This window comes from Nipponia nippon, unplaced genomic scaffold (assembly GCF_047370975.1).
Source record: "Nipponia nippon isolate SJK-2023a ecotype South Korea unplaced genomic scaffold, ASM4737097v1 scaffold_14, whole genome shotgun sequence".
Lineage (NCBI taxonomy): Eukaryota > Metazoa > Chordata > Aves > Pelecaniformes > Threskiornithidae > Nipponia > Nipponia nippon.
Genome location: NW_028262330.1, coordinates 12,019,343 through 12,040,849, shown reverse-complemented (window position 1 = coordinate 12,040,849; position 21,507 = coordinate 12,019,343). Strand labels below are relative to the sequence as shown.

General features: G+C 54.9%; 1 protein-coding gene across 2 annotated transcripts in view; it reads left to right on the top strand.

The window, feature by feature from the left end:
• NTN1 (netrin 1) overlaps positions 1–21,507 on the top strand; it is a 105,728-nt gene that overhangs the window by 82,606 nt on the left and 1,615 nt on the right. For both annotated transcript variants that reach the window (XM_087750831.1, XM_009463198.2), the window contains one exon: positions 13,366–13,440. In XM_087750831.1, the coding sequence (XP_087606957.1) occupies positions 13,366–13,440 (75 nt within the window). The remainder of the gene's footprint in view (positions 1–13,365; positions 13,441–21,507) is intronic.

The following is a 21,507-nucleotide window of genomic DNA, read 5'->3' as shown; positions in this document are numbered from 1 at the left end:
TACTTACAGCCTTGGGCTTTGGGGTGAAATTTCCAAATTTTAGCCAGAAGCCTCTACCAAGAGCCAGGAATGGGGAAAATTGGCCTCTCTGATGAGTTGGTGCTCCTGTCTCAGCCTCATTTGCTGGTAGTCCTGCCTTAAAAAAGAGTTGTTTTTCTTTTGTCTGAAGGTCAAAGGCTTTAATTTTTGCCTGCCCATGCGTAGATGAAACAGAGTGATGCAAGGCCACCCTGGGGCAATCACCAGGGGTGTGCAGCAGGGTCGGGACTTGTCCATCCCCCAGCAGCAAAGTGCAGATTTCAGAGGGTGGCCATGGGCTCATAGCCATCCTCATAGATGGACATGGAAGAAAAGAGGTCCTTCAGATCCACTGCCACCAGCACTCGCATCAACCCAGCAAAACCTCACCAGGCACCGTTCAAAGATGAGTTAAATCACTTGCTCCCACCATGGGTACAGGGACTGTGCTTGAATTTCATGGCTCAGGCAGCTGGGAGCCACCTCTTTATTTCCAGCCTCCTGGCCAGCCTGTACCCGTGCATCCATGTGGGAACATGGTCTTTTTGGCTCCACATCTCCACTCCCAAGCAGAGGCTGTGGACCACTGTCCCCCCTGCTCATGGTCACATAAACACTGTGATCATCACTGCAGCAACAGCTTCAAGGGAAGAGTGACATTAGGAAAGGATTAAATGTACCGTAGCTCCTTTTAATGAGCTGCAGCAGCTGGAAACAAGGAGTCAACACCATGTGAGCCGCCAGCTGCCTCCACAACATCTGCAAGGGGTGCGAGGCTTGCTTGGAAAATGACAGCGTGGGGACAGGCCACTGGCATTGCGCAGTGCCTCCGGTCGGGATGGGATGCAGGGCCAAACCCCTGCTCCCCAGCCCCTTCCTGAACGCTTATCTAAACCTCTGGACCAGCTCCATCCTTGGGTGAAGTCAGTGGCAAATATCCCCCCCAGTGCTGTACCCACAGGGGCAAATGCAATGGGTGCCGTTGGCTTGGCCAGAGAGGACCTGGCTCATCACTCTCTGCTTGGGCACGGACATGTGAACACGACTCCTGGGTGGGCTCTCGGAGGGCTGGAGGAAGCAGGTCCCACACCAGGCTGAAGTATTCCCTCTTTCCCAGAGCACTGAGCAAGCAGGGAGGGAAGGGGGCAGCTCTGTGTCCGGGTTGCACCACAGTCGTTGTGTTTGCATGGTGGCACCTATCCATGGCATCTTGCCAATGTAGACTCGGAGGCTGTGTCAGATGGGCCGGGGAGATGTCCCTTGATACTCCATCTCCCCCTGCCTCCCATGGCTTTGGGCCCCCATGGGGTGGTGGTTGGGTTGGAGTTTCCCCCTGTGCCGTGGTTTTGTCTCAGAGTTGGCCCCAAACCCACCCTGCCAACGTGCGTTGAACATTGCAACCCTCCCAAATCTCAGATGGGCAACCCCAAGCACAGTCACCCCAGCAGGTCCAGGTCTCTGCTCGGCTGGCCTGGCTGGCTACGAGCCTCAGCTGCTGGGTACAGCACAGCCACCCAACCTCCTCCAGCCTCCTGCCAGCCCCCAGGCGGCTTGCCCGGACGGGTGCTGTTCTCTGGAGGAGGGAGAGATGCTCTTCACTCAGCGGAGGGAGCACAAGCTCCTGTGGAAGGCTGATCCTTGGGCAGATCTACTTTACCAGAGGCAAACTGAAAAATACACCAAAAAACCCAACTTATGTAGCACCCTGACAATTTAACGTGAAAGGGACTATCGAAAAGACATAAGAGAGAGTTTAGCTTTTGCCAGCCAGTATGTATTGAAAGGGAAAAGCCTAAGGAGGTGTCTGATTTCAAACTAAATTTGTCTCAAGACCAACAAAGGAAATCACAAAGTCTTAACTCTGCAGAATCACAAGCAGAGTACCAGCTAGATTTAGTTTTTTCCAAATTTGAAGTAGTGACATATCTTGGTCATCACCCAGCACTGATGGTCAATGAAAAGGAGTGCGTGCACGTGTGTGAGCAGCCAGTGCCTGCTCTGTCTTGGCGAGGATGCTCCCAGAGCCAGGGATGGGGCATGGCCGGGGGGAATTTGCACTGGTAGAGAGAAAAATCACAGCTCTTCTCTCTGAGGAAGCGCTAACAGTGAGCGTGAGATCTGTGGAGAGCTGGGAGCATCCCACAGGCTGGGAATAAAGCTCTGTACAGCTGCCTGCGGTATAATCAGGAGGTGAAATTCTCATTTCAGTCACCCTGGTGTAAATCTGGGATCAGTCTGGGGGTCTCCAGCTTTGTACCCATCCAAATGAGTAATTAATTCAGCCCTGCATGGGTATTCTCTGACTTGTCTCAGGCTGTAAGCAAGGTGATGGATTGACTGCGTGATTGATTGACTGATTGATTGGCCGCAGCATCCAGCTCCCTCCTGAAAAGAGATTTCTCATGGTGATCTGCAGTGAATGGCTGTGAGCACAATAGGGGTGAGGGGCTTCCAGTGAGGAAGCTTCTGGTCACTTCAAAATATTTCAGAAAGTCTGTGGAAAAAAAAAACAAAACAAAAAACAAAACAAAAAACCAAACCCAAACCACCACAAAACTTCTGCTGAAATGCAGATAAGCTTCATGCACAACTGCATTGTGCCCTTATAATCCCATCGCAGGGCTTCCTGCATCCCCACAACCCTCCATCCCCAAATCCCTCCATTCCTCCATCCCCACATCCCTGCATCCCTGCTTCCCTACATCCCCACATCCCTTCATCCCCACATCCCTTCATCCCCATACCCATCCATCCCTGCATCCCTCCATCACCACCTCCCTCCATCCCTGCATCCCTGCATCCCCCAAATCCCTCTATTCCTCCATCCCTCCATCTCTGCATCCCTCCATCCCCACATCCCCAGCTCTGGGATGCTGCCACCTTGGGGACCATCCTTCTGACACTGGGGGGGCCTGGGTGCCCACAAGCCCTGGGCACCATGGCCAAGTCACAAGCTTCAGAGCAAGCTCTTGCAAGCCCAGCATCACTGTCAAACCCATATAAAAAAAAATAATAATGATGATTTGAAGTTAAATGAACTGGTTCTCTCCCCTTCCTGGGACATTTCCAGATGCTGATTCCCCTTGGCAAAACAACGTGCCTGTCCCCAGCACCAGCAGTGTTTCCCCCGGAGTGGAAAGTCTGATTTGCCCCGGCTCTTGTTACGTCCTGCCCCCGCGTCCCGCGCAGCGTCCGCTCGGCCGGGGAGCTGCTGTCAGGCTGGGAATTTATAGGGTGGCCAATGCTCCCGAAGACAGATGGTTTCCTATTAACGTATTTAATCATGTCGACTGCGGCTCTCGGCAGGGCTGTGTCCCTGGGGGCACTGGGAGCGGCAACCCTGGAGTTCATCAGTGGTCGGAGTCTGGGGACACGTTTGCTGTGGGGAAGCGCCGGGTGGGGATGAAGCACTGTCAGGGCTGGCACCCCGCGTCCCCCATGTCTCCTGGGGCTCAGCGCTGGGTTTGGTCCTGCGGGGAGAGGGTAGGAAATGTTCTGCCAGCCCCGGCTGCCGGCTGCTCCTGGGAGAGGGGCAAGGAGGGTGCGGAGGCAGGGCTGGATGTGCCGTAAAGGTCCCATGTTCGTGCAGTGTTTTCCAGTGCTTTAGCGCCTGGCACAGGTGGGCTGTCCCCGCTGTGTCACTAGTGGACACAGCCAGCCTGCTCATTCCCTTTATAGCTGGGAAAAATTGGGATGCTGATGAGGCCACAGCTGCTACGGGCACCCATGCCCCAAAACACCAAAAAAAATTGCTCAGGCCCATTCCCTCCCATCCCAAAACTGGCAGCAGCCAGGGAGAAAACTCACCCTAACCTGCAGTGGGGCTTGGGTGGTGCCTGGGGGTGCTTACCCCTCTGAATGCAGCATCCAGGGGTCCCAGGGCCAGATCGAATGGGCAGGACTACGCATGTGCTCCGATGGCATCCGAACCGTGCCCAAACCCAGCTGCTGGGATGCTGCATCGGGCCACGGCTTGAAACGGGGAAGCTGAACATGAGCGGCCATTGCAAAGGCAGCTCCCCAGAGGTGGTGGGCAGCCCCAGCCGCATTCTGTGGGGTGCTGATCGTCCTGCCGGAGAAGCCAGTGCCAGCCACCCCCTGAGCTGTGCTGGATGCTGCGGAGGTGGGAAGAGGGTTGTGGAATCCCCACTGCTGCTTTCCACCCGCTCCAGGCGAGAGGCTTTAATCTAATTACATGCTTTATTTGCGCCAATTTGTTTTTCAATCAATCTTGTTCAGCCAGAAGAAAGGAGGCTACTGTGGGCTCATTTGCACCTTCTTGTTCCAAGGGAGAGGTTAATGGCAGTTATCCTCGCTGGAGATGCCTTGCAGGGCTGCGGACCTGGCTCCCCCTTTGCAGGGGCTGCCTGGCCTCGTGCACGGGTGGGTTCCAGCCATCTCTTCCCCCAGGACCATGCAACAAGTCCCCAGTTCAGGCACAGAGCAGCCTGGCCGCTGCCTGAGGATGTCTTTGTAACACGCTGTCTTGTCAGGATCCTTTGCAGCCAGTGATGTGGAGGTGGCCCAGAATGTGCTGTGCAGGCAGGGCTGCAGGCAGGGGTCAGGATACTCCTGCCAGGTGGTCCCAGGGAGTCCTGGGGCTGTTCTGCAGAAAAGATTTTGTGTATCTCTCTATGGCCAGGAGTTTCAATAGGGTCCCAGGGAAATGTTAAGGTTTACGGAGCACCAAAAAAAAAAAAAAAAAAAAAAGTGAAAATAGCTCACCATACTTTTCCTGCCCAGGCGGGGCTAGCGCAGCTCGCTGCCGCAGTGGCTACACTGGTTACGGGGCAGGGCTGGCCCCAGCACCCCATGCACACATGTGCTGGTGCAAAGCGTTCCTGAGACTGCTTTGGAGACCAGAAGATGCTTGGGTGCCTGAGCAGATGCCTTTACATGCAGAGCAGACTGGTCACAGACCCTCTCTGAGGCTGCCCCGGGAGCTGATGGGGCTGGGTCGCAGCTGATGGGCCAAATCCCTGCCAGCTCCTTTTCCCAGGGCACACTGTGGGGACTGCTGCTCTGAGGCTGACTGTCCTGGGCCAGCTTAGGAGGTGACCAAGGACAGACAACAAAGTCACATGGCCACGTGGTTAAATGCATTCCCATGCCAGAGGCTTGCTTTTCACCAAGACTTTGCACAGACCTGGGAGCAGACCCAGGCCCTCAGGATCCTCATCCACAGGCTAAGGGGACTGTTTCAAGCCTGGGGACCATTTTGCAGATCAGACAACATGCATGACTTCAGCAGCCCAGTCCTAGCTCATCCCAAGTCCAAGGCTTGCAAATTACGTGCCTCCCCGTACCAGTGTTGGAGATATGGCCAAGACCACCCAGCCAGAGGCACCGGCCGTCCTGCAGCCGGCCCCAGAATGAAGAGTGCTAATTTGCATATTTGCAAAGGGCATCATGCACATTAGCTGGGTTGTTGCCTGGTGGGGGGAAGAAGAGTCAACGTAGTCATAACAGGCTCCCCTGCTCCATTCAACAGCTGGACAGAGGAAGGAAGGCTGCTGGGGATGCAGCAGAGCACAGGAGAAGCAATCGCTCTGCTAAAGTGAGTAACCTGGGAGGAAATCTCTGCCTTAAGTTTGCTTTTATATTAAAGAAGGCTGCTCTGAGACAAAGACTCTGACTGGAGTCCAGCCCAAATTAAATTACAGCACTGATCCCTCGCAGTCAACATGTGCTCTGCAAGGCAGAGACGTTGCACCTGGGGCAGTCCCTGCCGCTCATCCAACAGGGAGAAGCCCGTCCATGCTCCCTGTGCAAGGAAAGGGCTACTCCTGAGCATCCCCTCCTTCAGGACGCGTGGTCAGCAAAGGCCAGGCGCTGGAAGCTTGGAGCGAGCATGCTTGGCCGGCAGAGCTGGCACTCTCCAAAATGACTCTAACAGTCATTCGCTGAGACTGATGAAGGAGATGTTAAAATAATTCTTTGGGACAGAAGCAAGGGGCAGCTTCAGTGCTGTGGGAAGCAAAACAGGATTTCATGGTCGTCTGGGGAACTGTCCAGAAGTCCAAAAGCCAAAGGCATCTCTGCCGTAACTGCTGCAAGCCAACCCTGGTACAGCGTCATCATCTCCTGTTCTGGTGCTGGGCAGTGGTGGATTGCACCTTATCCCCTGTGTCACCTGGGAGCGTGGCTTCCAACTGCCTTTGGGATGTTTTGAGATGGCTTGCAGAAATGTTTTCATGCCCAGTTTGGGCATATCAAGCACCCAGCTGAGCCCATGCTCAACCGTGTTGACCGCATGATGTTTCTGCTCCTGCCCTCCCCAAAGGCTGGCTCCCCCACCCACACCCCTTCTGCTCCATGTACTTTTCCTCCATGCTTCGAACCAGGAGCTGAAGATGTCGGATTCCTGCCTGTAAAGGGGTTGGAGATGAATTTCCGCAGTCTGAACAGTTTGAAGTAGCACGTGGTCCCATGGGGATGGGGCAGTGCAAAGCTCTGCAGACCCATGGAGTTGTAGGCTATTGTACACATTGTCCTGTACCTCCCACAGGACTACAGGCTGTAGCAGTACTTTGGAGCACCTGGAATAGTTTTATCATGGCTGGATGGGCTCAGGAAATGTCTTGATGCAGACAGCACCCACACTGGGGCTTTGCTTGAGATGTGAGGTTTGGGCATGGACCACAGCCAAGAGCTGGGATTCCCCAACTCCCAGCAAAGGGAGCATTCGCTCGGGTCCTTCTTCAGCATCTCTGTGATGCCAGAGATCACAAAAATGCATCAATGAGACATTTGCCTTCCTCCCAGTGGGCACTTGTATGGGTTTTGCAGTGCTGAGCTGACAGTCACATCCCTCAGGTGGGGCAGAGCCCGCCCTGCAACTTCAGGAGCTGTTAGAAAGCCAGAAGCAGCAATGCAAACACTGGACCAGAGGTTTTGGGGTGCCTGAGGAGGAAAGGTTCAGCTGTTCTGCACCAGAGCCGCCCCTTCCAAGCACGGATTTGCCCGGAGCCGGTGGGGACCTGGATGCTGCCGTGTTCCCCCATGGTCACCGCTGCTCACTCCCACAGCCCCATTGCAAGGGGCAGCTCATGCACCAGCTCTGTGCAGGGATGCCGCAGCCCATGAGCAGCACCGATGGAGGATTTCTGTCTGATAATGCTGGGGAGGAAGGAAAAAAGGAAAGAAGGTGAAAGCTGTTCATCACCATGGTCTCCTTGCATGAGAGCAAATCAAAACAGCCCCATTGATCTCAACTGGCCAGTGCTGAGGGTATCTGGGACCCCAAGCAGACCCCTACTCCCATTTTCTCAGGCCCGCTCTCACCAGTGATGGACTCACAAATTTAGGATTTGACGTTTGGACCTACACCCTCATTTTGCAGCTCAGTCTGGTTGCACATCCCACCCAGTGCAAGCAGGGGATGGGGACACCCAGACCCGCACCCGCAGAGCCCCAGCGAGAAGCGCAGCCCCTCGGGAGCACACAGAGAGAAAGTGGGCAAGCAGCCTTCATCCCCTGAAATGTTGAGGCCAAACTGTCAAGGCTGGGTCTCCCCTTCTAAGCCACGACACCTCCACTTTGGATCTCAGCCCACAAAGGTATTTAGGGCCCTACCTGGGGGAAATCAATGGGAATTTAGCTGCATAAATTGGGATTAGAAATCTGAATCCCCTTGGGGATCTAAGCCTTATATCTGCATTTCAAGTTAGGTACCCAGGCCAAGAAATGTGGCTTTAATCGTTCTATCATGTCAGAATCAAGGGGCCTTTAATTTCCGTTACCAACATGTGGCTTTTGCAGAGGCTTAAAGCTCATTTTGGAATTGCAAGCGCAGCAAGACGCGGTCTCGTGCAGCGTCTTCTCGGGAATGCCGCTCAGCCCCCCGAGCTCTGGCTGCCGGCACCTCCGTCCTGCCCAACCCCAAAAGCATCAGCACTCTGGCAAGAGCGGGGGGCATTAGCAAAGCATGGGGTGACCAGGGCCCCAGCTTCCCACAGCTTTCAGTCTCATGCTAGCAGCTCCAGCCCTGCTCAAACAACGCCCCCAAAATGAAGAAATTAAAAAAAAAATAATGCAATTTTTGCAAAAAAAAAATTAAGCAAAACAAAGAAGGTGTTTAGCTGTGAAAACTCTTTGCTCAGCCAGAGAATTAGTTATATCAAGGGGATGGGCTGAGCTGCAAAGCTGCTGAATGCTATGCTGACACATTTTACTAAGCTGCGATGGACACGAAACAGCCGCCCGCCACCTGCTCCCAGCCCTCTGCGAACAAGTAGCGCCAACTGTCTCTTCCCAGATCCCTTCCGCTCTGTTTATCCGGGAAACGCGGAAAGTTTGTGCTTTCTCGCAGGTAAGCGGCCGGTCGCTGCCAGCCTGGGGACCCGGCGGGGAGGTGTAGGATGTCCCCGGTGTGGGTCGCGGCGTGTTAGAATGCAGTGGTGAAAAAAAAAAAAAAAAGCGCTGGGGTCTGGTTGTGCTTTGGGTTTGCATTGCTGAAATGGGGATTTGCACTGAAATATTTGTGCAGCTGAGCAAACTCAGGGAGGAAAGCACTGGGAGCAGGGGGAGGGGGGCGTTCAGATCTCAACACTCGATTTCTCCTGCACCACGGTGCTGTGGCCAGGGGTGTTTGAGTCCTTCAGAAGGGGGATGGCCAGGCCAAATGCAGGCTAGAAGGGACTCAGAGAAGTTTCAGGGTCTGCTGAGGGCAGGCAAGCCCTGCCTGTGGCCTGGCAGGCCAAGAGGGCAGGTCTGCCCGGGAGGAAGAGCAGGGCAGGACAGCACTGGGGTGAGGACCAACCCTTGTTCTGCACCCCTGTGCACAGGGGACATCTGTGCACCCCATGGTGGGGCAGAGAGCTGGGTCTGACCCCATCCACCAGTCCTGTAGAGCAGAGCCAAGTAGCATCCACCCCGTCATGCCTGTAGGGCCTGGGTGGACAGGAGCTGGACACTTACCACCCTACGCTTCAGGTACCAGGTTGTTCCCCATCTCAAAGGGGGCTTCACTTCTTCAGACAGCCTCCTTTTACTCTCAGCCTCGTCTTGGGTCAGACTCTGGCATCACCTTCCAAGGGCAGGTTACCCCCAGCTGATCCTCTGCAGCCTCATGGGGATGGGCGAGAGGGACCTGCGGGACCCGAGCCTTTCGTGCAGCCAGGACAGCACACGTGCCCTGGGACTCCGTAGGTTTGTAACAGGAGAATTTGGGGCTAAGTTCTGCAAGAGTCTCACATCACACGTATATCTCCTGTATGCATGCACGAGTCACTGAAACAGCATTTAGAGCACTCCAGGCTCCAAATCAATCCTCGAGAAGAGATTTCAGCCTGCTGCCCCTTCCTCCCATCCCTTCCCCAGCCTTTGAGCTTGGCTGTGCTATCACCTTCTATCAAGGGACCGGCAGCCCAGCAAACCTTCCCCCAGAGCCTAAACTGCTGAAACATCACCTGATGGATGAGAGCAGGGTCTCTTCTAGGCGTTAGGCAGCACTGAAATAATATCCTGCAGCATCCCCTCTGTGTGCATTCCCTGAGCAAGCAGTGATCTTGCAGCATCACCCCACGTACATAGCACTGCTTACCAGCAAACACCAATTCAATGCTTTGCTCTGAGATATTTCATCTCCCCTCCCAAAGAGGCCCCGGAGGACCTCCAAGTCACCCAGGAGGCAGGAGGGCTCTCTATGGAGGAGACAAAGGAAATGAACTGGGGCAAATCCTCCACCCATGGAAATCAGCCCTGGCGTCTGGTGATTTACACTGATTTACACCAGCTGGCTCTGGCCACATCAAGTTCAATTTAAACCAGCTGAGGCTCTGGCATAGCTCATGGGGTTGGGAGAAAAAGAAAGAGAAAGGAAAGGCAGATGGGGTTGTGTTAGTAAAAGCAGGATTAGACTTGGGCTGTAGTTGGGTGTCTTGAGCCATGAACCTGGTTTTAGGTTTGCACCTAGGGAGCAAGCAGAGGCTGTGGGGATGGGGTGCTGTCCTGCAGGGCTTGGGGGGCAGCTGGGTGATGCCCCGTTGTCATGCAGCCTCCCTGGCTGGGAAATGCTGCTGGGATGGTTTTCTGGCAGGTCTGTGATCTCAGGCAGACTGGAAATATCGTGTCAGGAGCATAGGGATTGGGAAGCTCAGGTGTGGCTCAGAATGTTTCCGTGGGGAGAGGTTGCTGAAGAGACTTGAGGTTGTTCTTGTGAGTGGTCTGGACTGAAGTCCAGAGTGATCGTTTCTATGCGATTGCTGTTTCTTGGGGCTGAATCCCAGAAGCAGTACTGTGGGGCTGGAGGAGGATCTGCTCCTGGTGGGCTCTGCCAGCCTGGCTGGTGGAGACCTGCCTGCAGATCCCAGGGCTGAGCCATGAGGCATGCAGGTGGGAGCTGCTTTCCATCCCTGCCTGTCACCAGTGCTCAGAGCCAGTGGCTTGCCAGGATCTGTCTGACTTGGATTTGTCCAGGGGAGAAGAAATCTGCAGCCAGAGCTCCCAAGCGTTGTCCCTGCTCAGTTGCTTGCTCCCTGCCTGCCCTTGGGTCAGCCTCTTCTGCAGATCAGCTACTGCATAGGGGATGAGATGCAACAGCAATGATAAATATCTATAGCGCTCCTGGTTTTTCATGCCAGAGGAGAACCATCATCATGATTACCATAACCATGTTAGTGTCCTGAAAACATCAGCAATCTGCAGTTGAGCAGAATCACGCTGGCTGCCTGGCGAAGCAGCCCGATGCCCTGTCTCTTGTCAGTCCTCTGCTCCACCGAGCAGGTGAGGGAAAACCTCCCTGGGCTGCGAGGTTGCTGCATGCGCGTTTATTTCCCTTAGACTATTCCTTCCATGGCTATGGCCAGGAACATCTTACCAGTGAGTTGGATCAGGAACATTTCTGTTCCCTGGGCTCGGCGACACCAGGCAGCCACATCCCAGTGCATGGTGTCATCCCGCCACGTAGGCATGGCTGGGGCTTTGCTAGCAAATCTCCATCCTCTGAACTACAGCTTTTATGGAATATCCACTGTTTTCTCAGTGCACTTCAAGTTTTGTGTGATGTTCAGGGTCACGTTAGATGAGAAAAACCAAGGGGAGGCATCAACTGCTGGAACCCCTCAGCCATCAGCTTGGCTCCTGGGTTTCCAAGGGCTCTGGGCAGTCGGAGCTGCGCAAATATCTTGGCCAGGCCTCTTGGAGGAGGAAGGTGCCCCGCTTCATATCATAGCTTTCACTTTTGGCCCTGGCTAGATCACATTGAAAGAGCGTGAAGCTGTGTATTACTGCAGGTGCTCTCCTGAGGAATGGGAGCAGCGGGGCAGGAGGATGGTGCTGAGATGAGGTGACTCTGCCTGGCCGTGTTGAGAGGGGCTGGGACACATATGGATCAGAGGTGTTGGTACTGAGGTGGTACCTGAAGATCTTGGGAAGTGTGGGTGTTCAGCTCTCCGGGTTTCCTTCTCTTGTTGGTTCCCCCTCTCAAGCTGAAAAAGGAGCTGCTGCTTGGCTCAGGCGGGGTTTGGTTCTGCTGCCAATGGGGAGGGTTGCATCTGGGGTCCTTGAGACCTCCTGGAGCATCTCCTTTCCACCTGAGGAAGCTCCCTGTGTTTCTGAACCCACCTCCTGGCCCAGGAACACCTCCTGCACTGAGGCTGATTAGCCGAGAGGGTGCAGAGCACCCCGTGCAGCATGTCGGAGCCATCGGTGCCCTCCCTGCCTGGGCTGGCTTTGAGCATCTACCACTGGACACCACCTCCTCCAACAGGGCCTGGTCCCAAAGCTGGCTTCCTACCACAGCCCCTGTGTACACAGCAGAGCTGCAAGCAGAGCTATCGCTGGGAAATGCCATAGTTTCTATAGCTGTGCAGCCACCTCCCAGCTCTGTGCCTCAGTTTCCCCTCCCAGCCTGCTTAGCGTGAGCTTCTCTAGGAAGGAACTGCTTCCTGCAGTACATAAGAAATGGGGCCGTGAGCCCTGCTGAGGCTGTGGCACAGGCCACCCCAGTATGTGACGCAGCCGGGCTAAGGGGGACACTGCACAGCTCCTCCCCCAGGGTTTCAGATCGTGGTCCACCGGAGAGTGTGGACAGCAGCTTGGGGTGTTGCATGGACAAGTGTGGTTCTGGTCTGGCATTGCTGATGTGGCTTGGGGCGGGATACGGGCACGCCATGTCCGCTGGCCGTGGGGTACCAGCAGCGTCCCCAGCATCCCGCCCCCTCTCGCACAGCTCCGGGGCTCCACTGTGGTGTTTCAGCAGGTTTTCACACCTGGTCTCCAATGGTGGCTGTGGAGGAACGATGGGCAGTTGGGAGAGGTGGACATGCCCAAGGACTATCACTGTACCGAGGCTTCCCACTGGGGCCAGATGTGTCCCATTTTCCCTCAAATATGGGGTTTCCATGGTGCTGGGGGCTTCTCTCTAGCACCCATGGGTGCTGAGGAGACATGGGATGTGCATGGACAGCACGTCCATGAGCCAGTCCTGATGCTGGCATGGGGTAGCACATCTCTAGCCACAGCGGCATTGCCTGGCCGCGGTGCCACTGGGATGTTCCCAGCAGCAGCTGGAGGGCACCAACTGCACGATGCCATCCATCCGCATCCCACACAGGAGCGGTTCCCTGGGAGCAGCAGCTACGGGAGCAGGGCTCAGCATCCCTGCAGCCGCCCGGGACCATGGCCGGGCTCCAGCCCCACCAGCCCCAGCGGCACTGCCAGGTTGCTGTGCTGGCGCTGCCAGGCTGCCATGCCAGCGCTCCTGCCTGCCCGCCGCACTGGCCGCTGCGCCGGCCGAGCGAAGCCAGCGTGTCCCAGCAGTGGGGGCCCATTAGAAATGAAATGTTCCTACTGGGGTATTTTATTTGCACACTTCAGTAGAGTGGACACCAAAAGGCTTTGCTAATGCTTCATGGGCTGCTAATTTCCTCTCTGACCCGCATTGTCGGAGGGTGACCCCAGCCCGAATCTCTCGGCAATGAATGCCAAAGGCTGACACCGGCCTGGGTTAGGGGTGACAATGGGGCCTCTGTGGGCTCCGGGCAGGCTCCAGTTGGGAGCTGGAGAACAGGGGGAATTTGTGTGGCTCTCAAAAGCTCTGGGTGGCACAATAAGGGAGGCCCCGGGGTCTCCCAGGAAGACAGAGGCAGCCCAGGGAAGCCGGGCTGGGGGAGGCGGGCGGGAGGATGGTTTCCTTTGTGAAAAGCTTTCTTTAGAAAGGAAGGTTTTTCTGAATGCCCCCTTAGACGACCCAATCGGGGCCTGGCAGATGGATATCACAGGCACGCTGCTTATTCATGGCAGGCTGCAGCTTTGAGCTGTCCCCCCCCTTCCCCCAGGCTTTTATTCATTTTAAGGCTAATTTGTTTTGTTAATGTTTTCTTGCCCTCCCCCTCTCCTGTGCAGATTGTGACTCATACTGCAAAGCCTCCAAGGGGAAGCTGAAGATCAACATGAAGAAGTACTGTAAGAAAGACTATGGTGAGTCCTCCCTCTCGGCCGCCGCTTGCTTCCCAGGGACCAGCGGTTGCAAAGGGATGCAGAGCCAGAGCATCTCCCTCCCAGGGTGTCCCCAGGGCTACCGAGCCCAGGGGCAAGTTGCCGGCTGGGTCTCAGCCATGCCGGGGCCAGGCAGCCTGGCTCTGCTCTGCTCTGCAGTAACCATGTGCGCCGGGCAATTTGGGGCATGGTTTTTGCCGGGTTTGGAGAGGGAGTCCTGGGGAGTGATGCTCAATGAAGCAGCGATGCAATGTGATGCTTGGAAAATGAGTCCCCCTGCAGATGCTGAGACACCCCCCAAATCGGGGTCCATAGTGTCTTCATCCCAGGGTGTCTTCTGGGTTACACTGACGCAGTGTCCTGTCTCTTCTCACTGTGCTGTTACATGCAGCAGCTTTTAAAACTTGTGCTTTGCTGTGGGGAAAAGCAGCAGGCGGTTCCCCATCATCTGGATCCATCCCCCTTGTAATTCCCAGGTGAGTTCAGAGGGTGGTGCAGCCCCGGGACAAGCCAGGGAAGCTGTGGGATCCCCATCCTTGCTGGTACTCGAGGTCCTGAGCACCCTTCCACAGCTCCAGCTCGGAGCAGCAGCTTGGAGCAGGCATGTCCCGAGCTCCCACCCCACCTCTCTGCTGCTGGGATTATTTTTAACGTGGGTCCGTTCCCAACATCATCACCAGTAGGTCCATGGAGGAGGTGACCGAGGTGACCCTGGGAGGGGATTTTCTTCAGGCCACACTAAGAAACCCCTGGAAGCCCTCCCTGGGGCTCAGCACCCCTCTCCGCCTCGGCTTGGCCGTTGCCCACCGGTGCTGAGCCGCCCCAGCACAGGCAGCTGGGGAGGGATGGCTCTGCTGCGGTCCCACCTGCCGGGAGGATTGCCCTCCTTCGCCAGCAGTGCCAACGCTATTGGGATAAGCCAAGAGTCGGGAATGGAACCAACCCAGAAAAATCAGGTAGAGCTGGTTAAATACAGGCGCTCTGTGCTGGGGGATATGTAGAAACGGTGCTAAGCATACGTAGGGGCTGGAAATTCTCTCACTCCCCCAAAGACTGTCGTGGGAGGGAGCAAAGTGCAGGTGGGACCAAACGCGAGGCTTTGGGTTTGAGCCAGGGCTGGCAGTGGGCTGAGCCTTCCAACATGGAACGACCAGGGAATGCCAAGGTGCTGCAGGGCAGGGTTTAGCATCCACTGGGGCTGCGATTGCCCCGGTGTTTGCCAGCCCTTCCCCTCCACAGTAGAGGAATACATTATCTATATGTATATGCATGCATATAGTTATGTGTGTATATATATATTTTCACCAAATTGCTAAGGAAAAAAACCCATCCCATCTGCATCAAAGCATCCAGAGGTGGTGATACCTCCTCCCTCCTTCAAACATGCTCACAGCAGCAGCTCAGCGTGTCTGGGAAGTGTTTGCAAGAGCAGAACGAATTCCCATTCAACAGCCCTTCCCCGGACACGGCGCTTCCCGGCAGGGCTGTCCAACGGATGCTCCACGCTGGCTTTGTGCTCCGGCACCTCCCCACCAGCCTGGGAGAAGAAAGTGGGCTCAGAGGAAAATGTTTTATTTGCATTCCCGTTTATTCTTCCATTACCCAAATGACAAAATGGTTGTGGAGAGCATCCCTTGGCAAGGACGAGCTGCCAAGGCTGGGGCCATACTCGAGGCCATGCTGAAGTCTGGCCGTGCTCATAGGAGCTGCCGGAGGTGCAGCAGATGTTGGAAAGGTCCAAAAAATGCCTTTTTTCTTAGAGAAAAGGGTTAAATTGCACGTGAGAAAGTCACTGCTAGAACATGAGGTTATTATAGACAGGAGTGGGGCTGACCACCAGGCTATTAAAGCCATTGGGTTTCTCGCAGGTGGATTCTCTGCTGGTTAATAAGGTACAAATGCGTTTCCCGCACGTGGCACGTGCACTCCTTCATTTTCCCACCTGGCTTCTCCAGCATCTCCTAAGGGCTGAGCATGCACTGGAGCATTTACTCTCTGAAGAGGCGACAAAGCAGACATTTCATTGCAGGAAACTTATACGTGTCGTGATCCACATTGACTCAGCGCATGGTAGGGAAGAAGAGAAGGCATGTGCGTCCCCCTTGAAGCATGTTTCCCAGCTCAGCAGCGTTATCTTTCCCTGTGGCTTTCGGGGCAAGGCTTGTGACATTTCGATGGTGGCAGCACTTGGGCTTTGCTGGAGGGGTGGCCCCAGGTGGTTTCACTCCTTGGCTTGTCCAGTCTTGCCAGGGAGATGTTTCTGGGGGGTTCAGGTGAAAGCTTGCACTTGGTTTTGCTTGAGGCTGTAATGTGGGCTTCAACAGACCCCAGGAAGATGAGGGCAGCTCAAGAGCTGTCTCAGGCAGGTGAAAACCCTGGAGCAATGAATAGAGGTGCTGGAAAGACCTTTGCTTGTCTCTTTTCTCACGTAGCATCACTTCTGCAGCAGCACAAGTGAGCCAAAGCCACTTGCCGGGGCTGGTTCAGGGTGAGCAGGCGCAGGCTGTCCCAGCGCAGGAACCACGGTGCTCCCACCTGAGCCCTCCTGACCCCAGGGGGGTCCCCAACCAGCCCCATGGCCCCAACCAGCCCCGTAGCCGCTGCAAATTTGCTTTTTTGAGGGCAAACCAGCCTGGCAAGGCAGCAGGGTAGGCGATGCCGCAGCACAGCCCAGCCATGCCAGAGCAGCCCATGCTTTCGACAGGGCCAGGGAGGGAAGAAAGGGTTGAAAAGGTGTAGAGAAGGATAATAAAGACTTTGGGACTGACACCCCAGCAGGAAGCCAATTAGGAGACTCTTTTCCTCACCGTTATGCCAGCATCGTTGGACTGAATGTCCTAAAAGGCCTTAATTAGCTTGAACAGAGTTACTTCTCCCGCGGGCTCAATCGGGAAGCTATCATCCGCCCTGCGCTCCTCAATGGGGCTTTTTAGCTCCCCGCTTCATTCAGCGATTCAAAGGGGATATTTTCCCTTATTTATTTTTCTTATCTGTTTGTTTTTGTTGGGTTTCTGTGGGTTTTTTTTTCTTTTTATTTTAAATTGGGCTCTTTCCCGCGAGATGGGTTTTCATGCAAATATTTGGAGTGAAACAGGGCGTGGGGAGGGCAGGCTGGGAGATTTCGGGGGGAGCAGGCAAGAACAGAAGCAGAAAAGCTTTTTCTGGGTTTATTTTGGCTGCCTGGTGGAGCACAGGGGTTGCTCGGCTCCCAGAAAACTGGGGGTAGAGGAGGGGGTCGCTGGGTTTGGGAGAGTTAAAATCAGCCTGGGGAAGCGGCGGGATCCTGCTGAGCCCTGCAGAGGATGGAAACCCCCCCACAGCCCAAAGGGAGCAGGGATTATTTTATTAGAGCAGGTGATGCTGCTCCAGATGATGCGGGAGCATCCCTCGCTCGCTTGGGTGCCGCCGCTTCAGCCCGATCTTTGGGGCTTTTCCTGCTGTCTGTGTGTTGTGGTTAATCCCAGTGGGATGAGTGGCTGTGGTAAAAGAAACCTGGCACTTTTTAACCCCCATCTTTCCCCCGGGGCCCAATCCTGCACAGATGATACTGGAGGGTTTTGCTTGGGTACCAGCACTGTGGTCCCAGCTCTTGCCCCCACGTCCTCCCCAGGGCCCTGGTGCAGCACTGAGGAGGGGATGGGATCCTCATCTGAAAGGTGAGATCATCTGCTCACTTTGCCCTTTCTTGGAAAAAAATAGTAAAAAAAATGTCCTTCCTTTTGCGGAGACTTCACTTAGTCACCCCCTTTGTCGAGAGGAGTTTGGCAGGGGCCGGTGGAAAAAAGCAAAACGTGTTTTCAAAAGGCAGCTTGAAAAGAGAGAAGGGGGGAGAAAAAACCCAAATTCACAGAAAAACTCAAGGCGGGGGAGAAGCACCGTCCCCAGCTCGTCCCCAGCTCGCAGCCCCTTCCACCGCCCTGGATGGTGGAGAAATCCCGTTCCTGGAGCAGGGAAGCGCTGAGCAATCCCTGCCCATAACCACGTCCTGAGGGAGCGAGCTGGGGCAGCGAGGGGTCCCCCGGCACCACGGGGAGGGACCGTGCCGGGCCCGGGCGCACCCAGGCCAGCTGGGATTAGCGGTCATAAATCTCCAATATTAAACCAGTAGGAAATTGGCAACTGGAGGCCGACAAAGCCACCGCCAAATAAATTAGAAAAAAAAAAAAGGGGGAGGGGGAAAAAATCCCATTTTAACCCTTTGCTCCAGCAAGGATCCAGCCCTTTCCCTTCCCAAACCTGAATGGTGTCGAGGTCACCTTTTGCTGCTGGTTGGAGTAAAATCCACACAGGCTCTGCTCTGTTTGTGCGGTGACAAGGGACCAGAGCCTTCGGAAAGCCCTGGCTCAGGCTGGGACACCGGCATCCACAGCCACTGTCCCCAGTACCCGTTTCCGTCTGTCCATATTAAAGACTCTCTTGTCTCTCCCAGCAAACCACTCTGCTCCCGCTGCCACCCCCGTAGTCCCGTGGGATCTTGCCCCGGGGCCAGCACAGTGATGCTCCCCATCACTGGAAGCTCCACAAAGCTCCAGCTCCCAGAGTCAGGTTAGCGCATAGGATGCATAGGTTTGTCCATGTAGCCCAGTCCCAGCTTAGCTTTGGCAGCGGAAAGCTTGAAATCAGGAGATTTATCACAAACCCCCAAAGTAAATAAAAAACCAAAAAAAATATAATTTTTTTCCAGCCTCACTCTTTTCATGGCAATCTCATGATTTTTGGGCCCCTGACTCACAGTCTCTGAATGCTGCGAGGCACTGCTTTTATTTAAGCCTTTACGCAGCTGCCCTCAAACATGTTGTTTTGAGGGTTTGGGGTTGGTTTTTGTTTTTATTAACATCAAATCATCAACCCCTCTGCTTTCATCTGCAACATCAAGCCGTCAGGTCTTTCTTGTGGCTGGAGGCTCCCAGCCAAGCCTCAAGGAGCCGGGCAGCATCACGGGCCCCAGAGCTGAGCCCCGGGGGATGCAGGAGGGGACCAGGGACCCCCCATCCCCTCCCGCAGCCCAGGGACCACTTGGCCACCTTTTTCTTTAGAAAGAAGTGTAACATGGGGAGACACTTGAACGCATTGCCTGGGCTGGTGTAAGGCACCATCGGCGCAGGATTTGTGGTTCAGCAGCATCCGTGTCAGGTGGGATGTGGTTAATGGGGCAGCACCATGCACTCACCAGGACCGATCTTTCCCTCACCCCTCGAGCCCCTGTCCTTCAGCTGTCAGCACCCATTTGGATGACTGGGGGCTCCCTTGGGGCTTACAGGGAGCAGGGCGCAAAATAGCAAGCCTGGAGCAAAATCCCTGGTGCTACGAGGATACCTGGGGGGTGCAGCCAGCCCCAAATTACCCGCAGGGCTTGGCTGCCCACCATTTGCAAAGCATGGGGAGGAGCGGGCACAAGCTGAGGGCAACCCCAAGGCACCGCTGTGCTTGGGACCTGGACCAGAGCCACTGGAAACCAGTGTCACTGGAGTGGCAGCACAGGGAAAGCTGCTGCTCATTTGATTTTGTTCTCCCACTCCGGGTCACCATCCGCTCCCAGGAGACCACAGCCAGGGGAGCATCATCTCTGCCACCCGCTTGAATATCCATCATTCCCTATTGCATCCTTCTGTCTGGCTGCCCCAAAGACAAGGACATTTTTCTGGGGATGCAGTGACAGGGATGGTCCCCAGTGCAGCTCAGCATCTGTACAGGGTTCAATGAACATCAGCAAAGTGCCAGCAGGTCACCATGGCACAGGCAAAGCCAAGCTTTGTCCTAGGAAAAGGCAGGTGAAAGACAACATCAAGCTCCAAAGCCAGCTTTCGGGTGGTGGGGTGCAGCTGAGTCCCCCCAAAACCATGACAGAACAGAAGCCTTCTTTCATGAGAAACACATCCCTAAATCCCTGGGGATTCACCAGGGGAGCCAGCTTAGGTGCTTCCAAAAATTCCTCCTGGCACCTCTCTGCATCTCCGCACATCTCATGTCCCTTGGGAGATGCTGGAGACCCCACCCCACCACCAAAATACCCGGGTAAGTCACCGCTAAACTTGGGCTTTGAAACCAGGCTTGGGGGAAACCACGCGTCCTGGATGCAAAGTTATGGGCAGAAAAGTCGCTGTCAGTGAAGGCAGCTGCGGCCATGCCAGCCAAGCCTTCACCGAGGCTTTCACTCCTTCCACTTCATTAATAAAAGGGGAAAAAAATAAGAGACGGGGGCCTTGACATCAAAAAAATACAGACTGTGTATTTTAGAGCGGAGTTTCCTGTAACCACCTCTCTCCGGTTCCTTTTCATTCATTTTCTCCATTTTGTCAGTGTGGACCCAGGCAGGTCAAAGGTTTAAGCTTTTTTGGAAAAATTTGTTTCAAAAAAAATAAAAATTGGCTAATCTTCACATTTTGCTACCTTCACACCAGACTGGGAAATACACGGTCAGAGCTTAGGGTTGTTTTTTTTCTTTTTTTTTTTAATGAAAGCATCTGGCGTCCATGACATGCTCCAAAAAAAAAAAAAAAAAACCCACATATATTTTTGCAACGTGTTAAAAAGCCTTGCTGGGCTGCAGAAGAGCCCCGCTTCCTTCCATAGCCTGAAATCAGTTTGCACGTTGTGGTTTGAAAGCGAGCATGATGCTCCTCCACCACTAATGCGGGGGGGTAAAATTGGGTTGTTACAAGGCAAATGGGAGAGTTTTGCCTGGGTTTCTTTGAGGTTTCTTCTCCCTCTGATAATTTATGCAATCGAGATTGGACCCACCAGGGACTGGCCAGATGGCTGGGACAGGCAGGTGGACAGGCAGGGGGTTAGAGCTCACAGGGCATGGAGGGGAAGGGGGAAAAAAAAGGGAAAAGCTTAAAGATTTGGTCAAAAAGCAGGTTTGGGTTAGACTGCGCCAGCCTGCACGGAGCCGCTGGCCTTGCCTGCTCTCCTGGCCAGGGCTGGCATCGCCACCCGGGTTTTTCCCTCTGTCTCTGCTGGTGGGGACTACTCATCCCACAGTCAGCAAACAAACCCGGGCAGGCTGGGCCGTCACTTCCCGCTGAAGATACTTTCCTGGAAGCTGATTTTTAGCAAGGAGGAATGTGTTCAGCCTCCCTGGAGGATGCGATCTCAGCCAACTGCTGCTCCCGGCCTCCTCTGCCGTCTCTGTGCCATGATGGACCACCATCAGAAAGCCCACCGGAGCAGCAGGAGCTGCCTCCAGACTTGTATCTCCTCTTCCTTGCCATGCTGTGGGACCAAACGCTCCCTTTCCGACGCAGGCCTCCATCCTTCCCTGTGGTTTGAACCCAAGTCCACGGATGTCACCCAGAAAGGGCACAACAGCACCTGCTGTAGGGATGGAGGAGGAGGGCTGGCAGAGGTCACCGTAGCCTGCTCAGGGCCACCTGGGCTGCAGCCTGGGGCTGCCCCATGGGACAAAACCACAGTGGCTCCGGGGGCTCCCGAAATCAGCCGTGAGCAGAGCCTTACCCTCGAGCACACTGGAAGCAAACCAGTGTCCATCGCCATCCCAGCACTTTTGTGGACAGCCCCGCGGAGAGTCCTCTCCTGCCCAGCTCATGATGCCAAGTCACCTTCTCACTGGCCCTGCGGGACCACAGGCCACCACTCCAGCACGGATGCTGGTGGGTGCAGGGATAATGTAACGCATGAACCATGCTTCAGGAAAGAGCAAGGGGTGGAGCAGTGGAGGGCTGAGTCCTCACCAGGTTTTCTCAGGAGGTTTTCTCAGTCCATATGGCTACAGATGGGCTACACAACCTCAGCCACGGGCTTGGAAAGCATCAGCCTCTTGTTTATGGTTCATAGTTGTCCTCTCATCTCAGTCTTGCTTTGGGAGCTTGTTATCTCCCAGTTCTCTGCCAGGACGCTGCATACCAAGATACTCCCTTCAAGCCCGATGTTGCTATTCAGTATTTACAGAGAAGCTCAAGTGAGTCCACCAGACCCAGAAGTCAGGTTGGGTGCTGCCACTGACATCCTTAAGATCACCGAGCCCTGCCCTCAGTCCTTCACCCATGCTTTTAACCAGCAATGAATGTCATCTTCCACAGCAAGCAC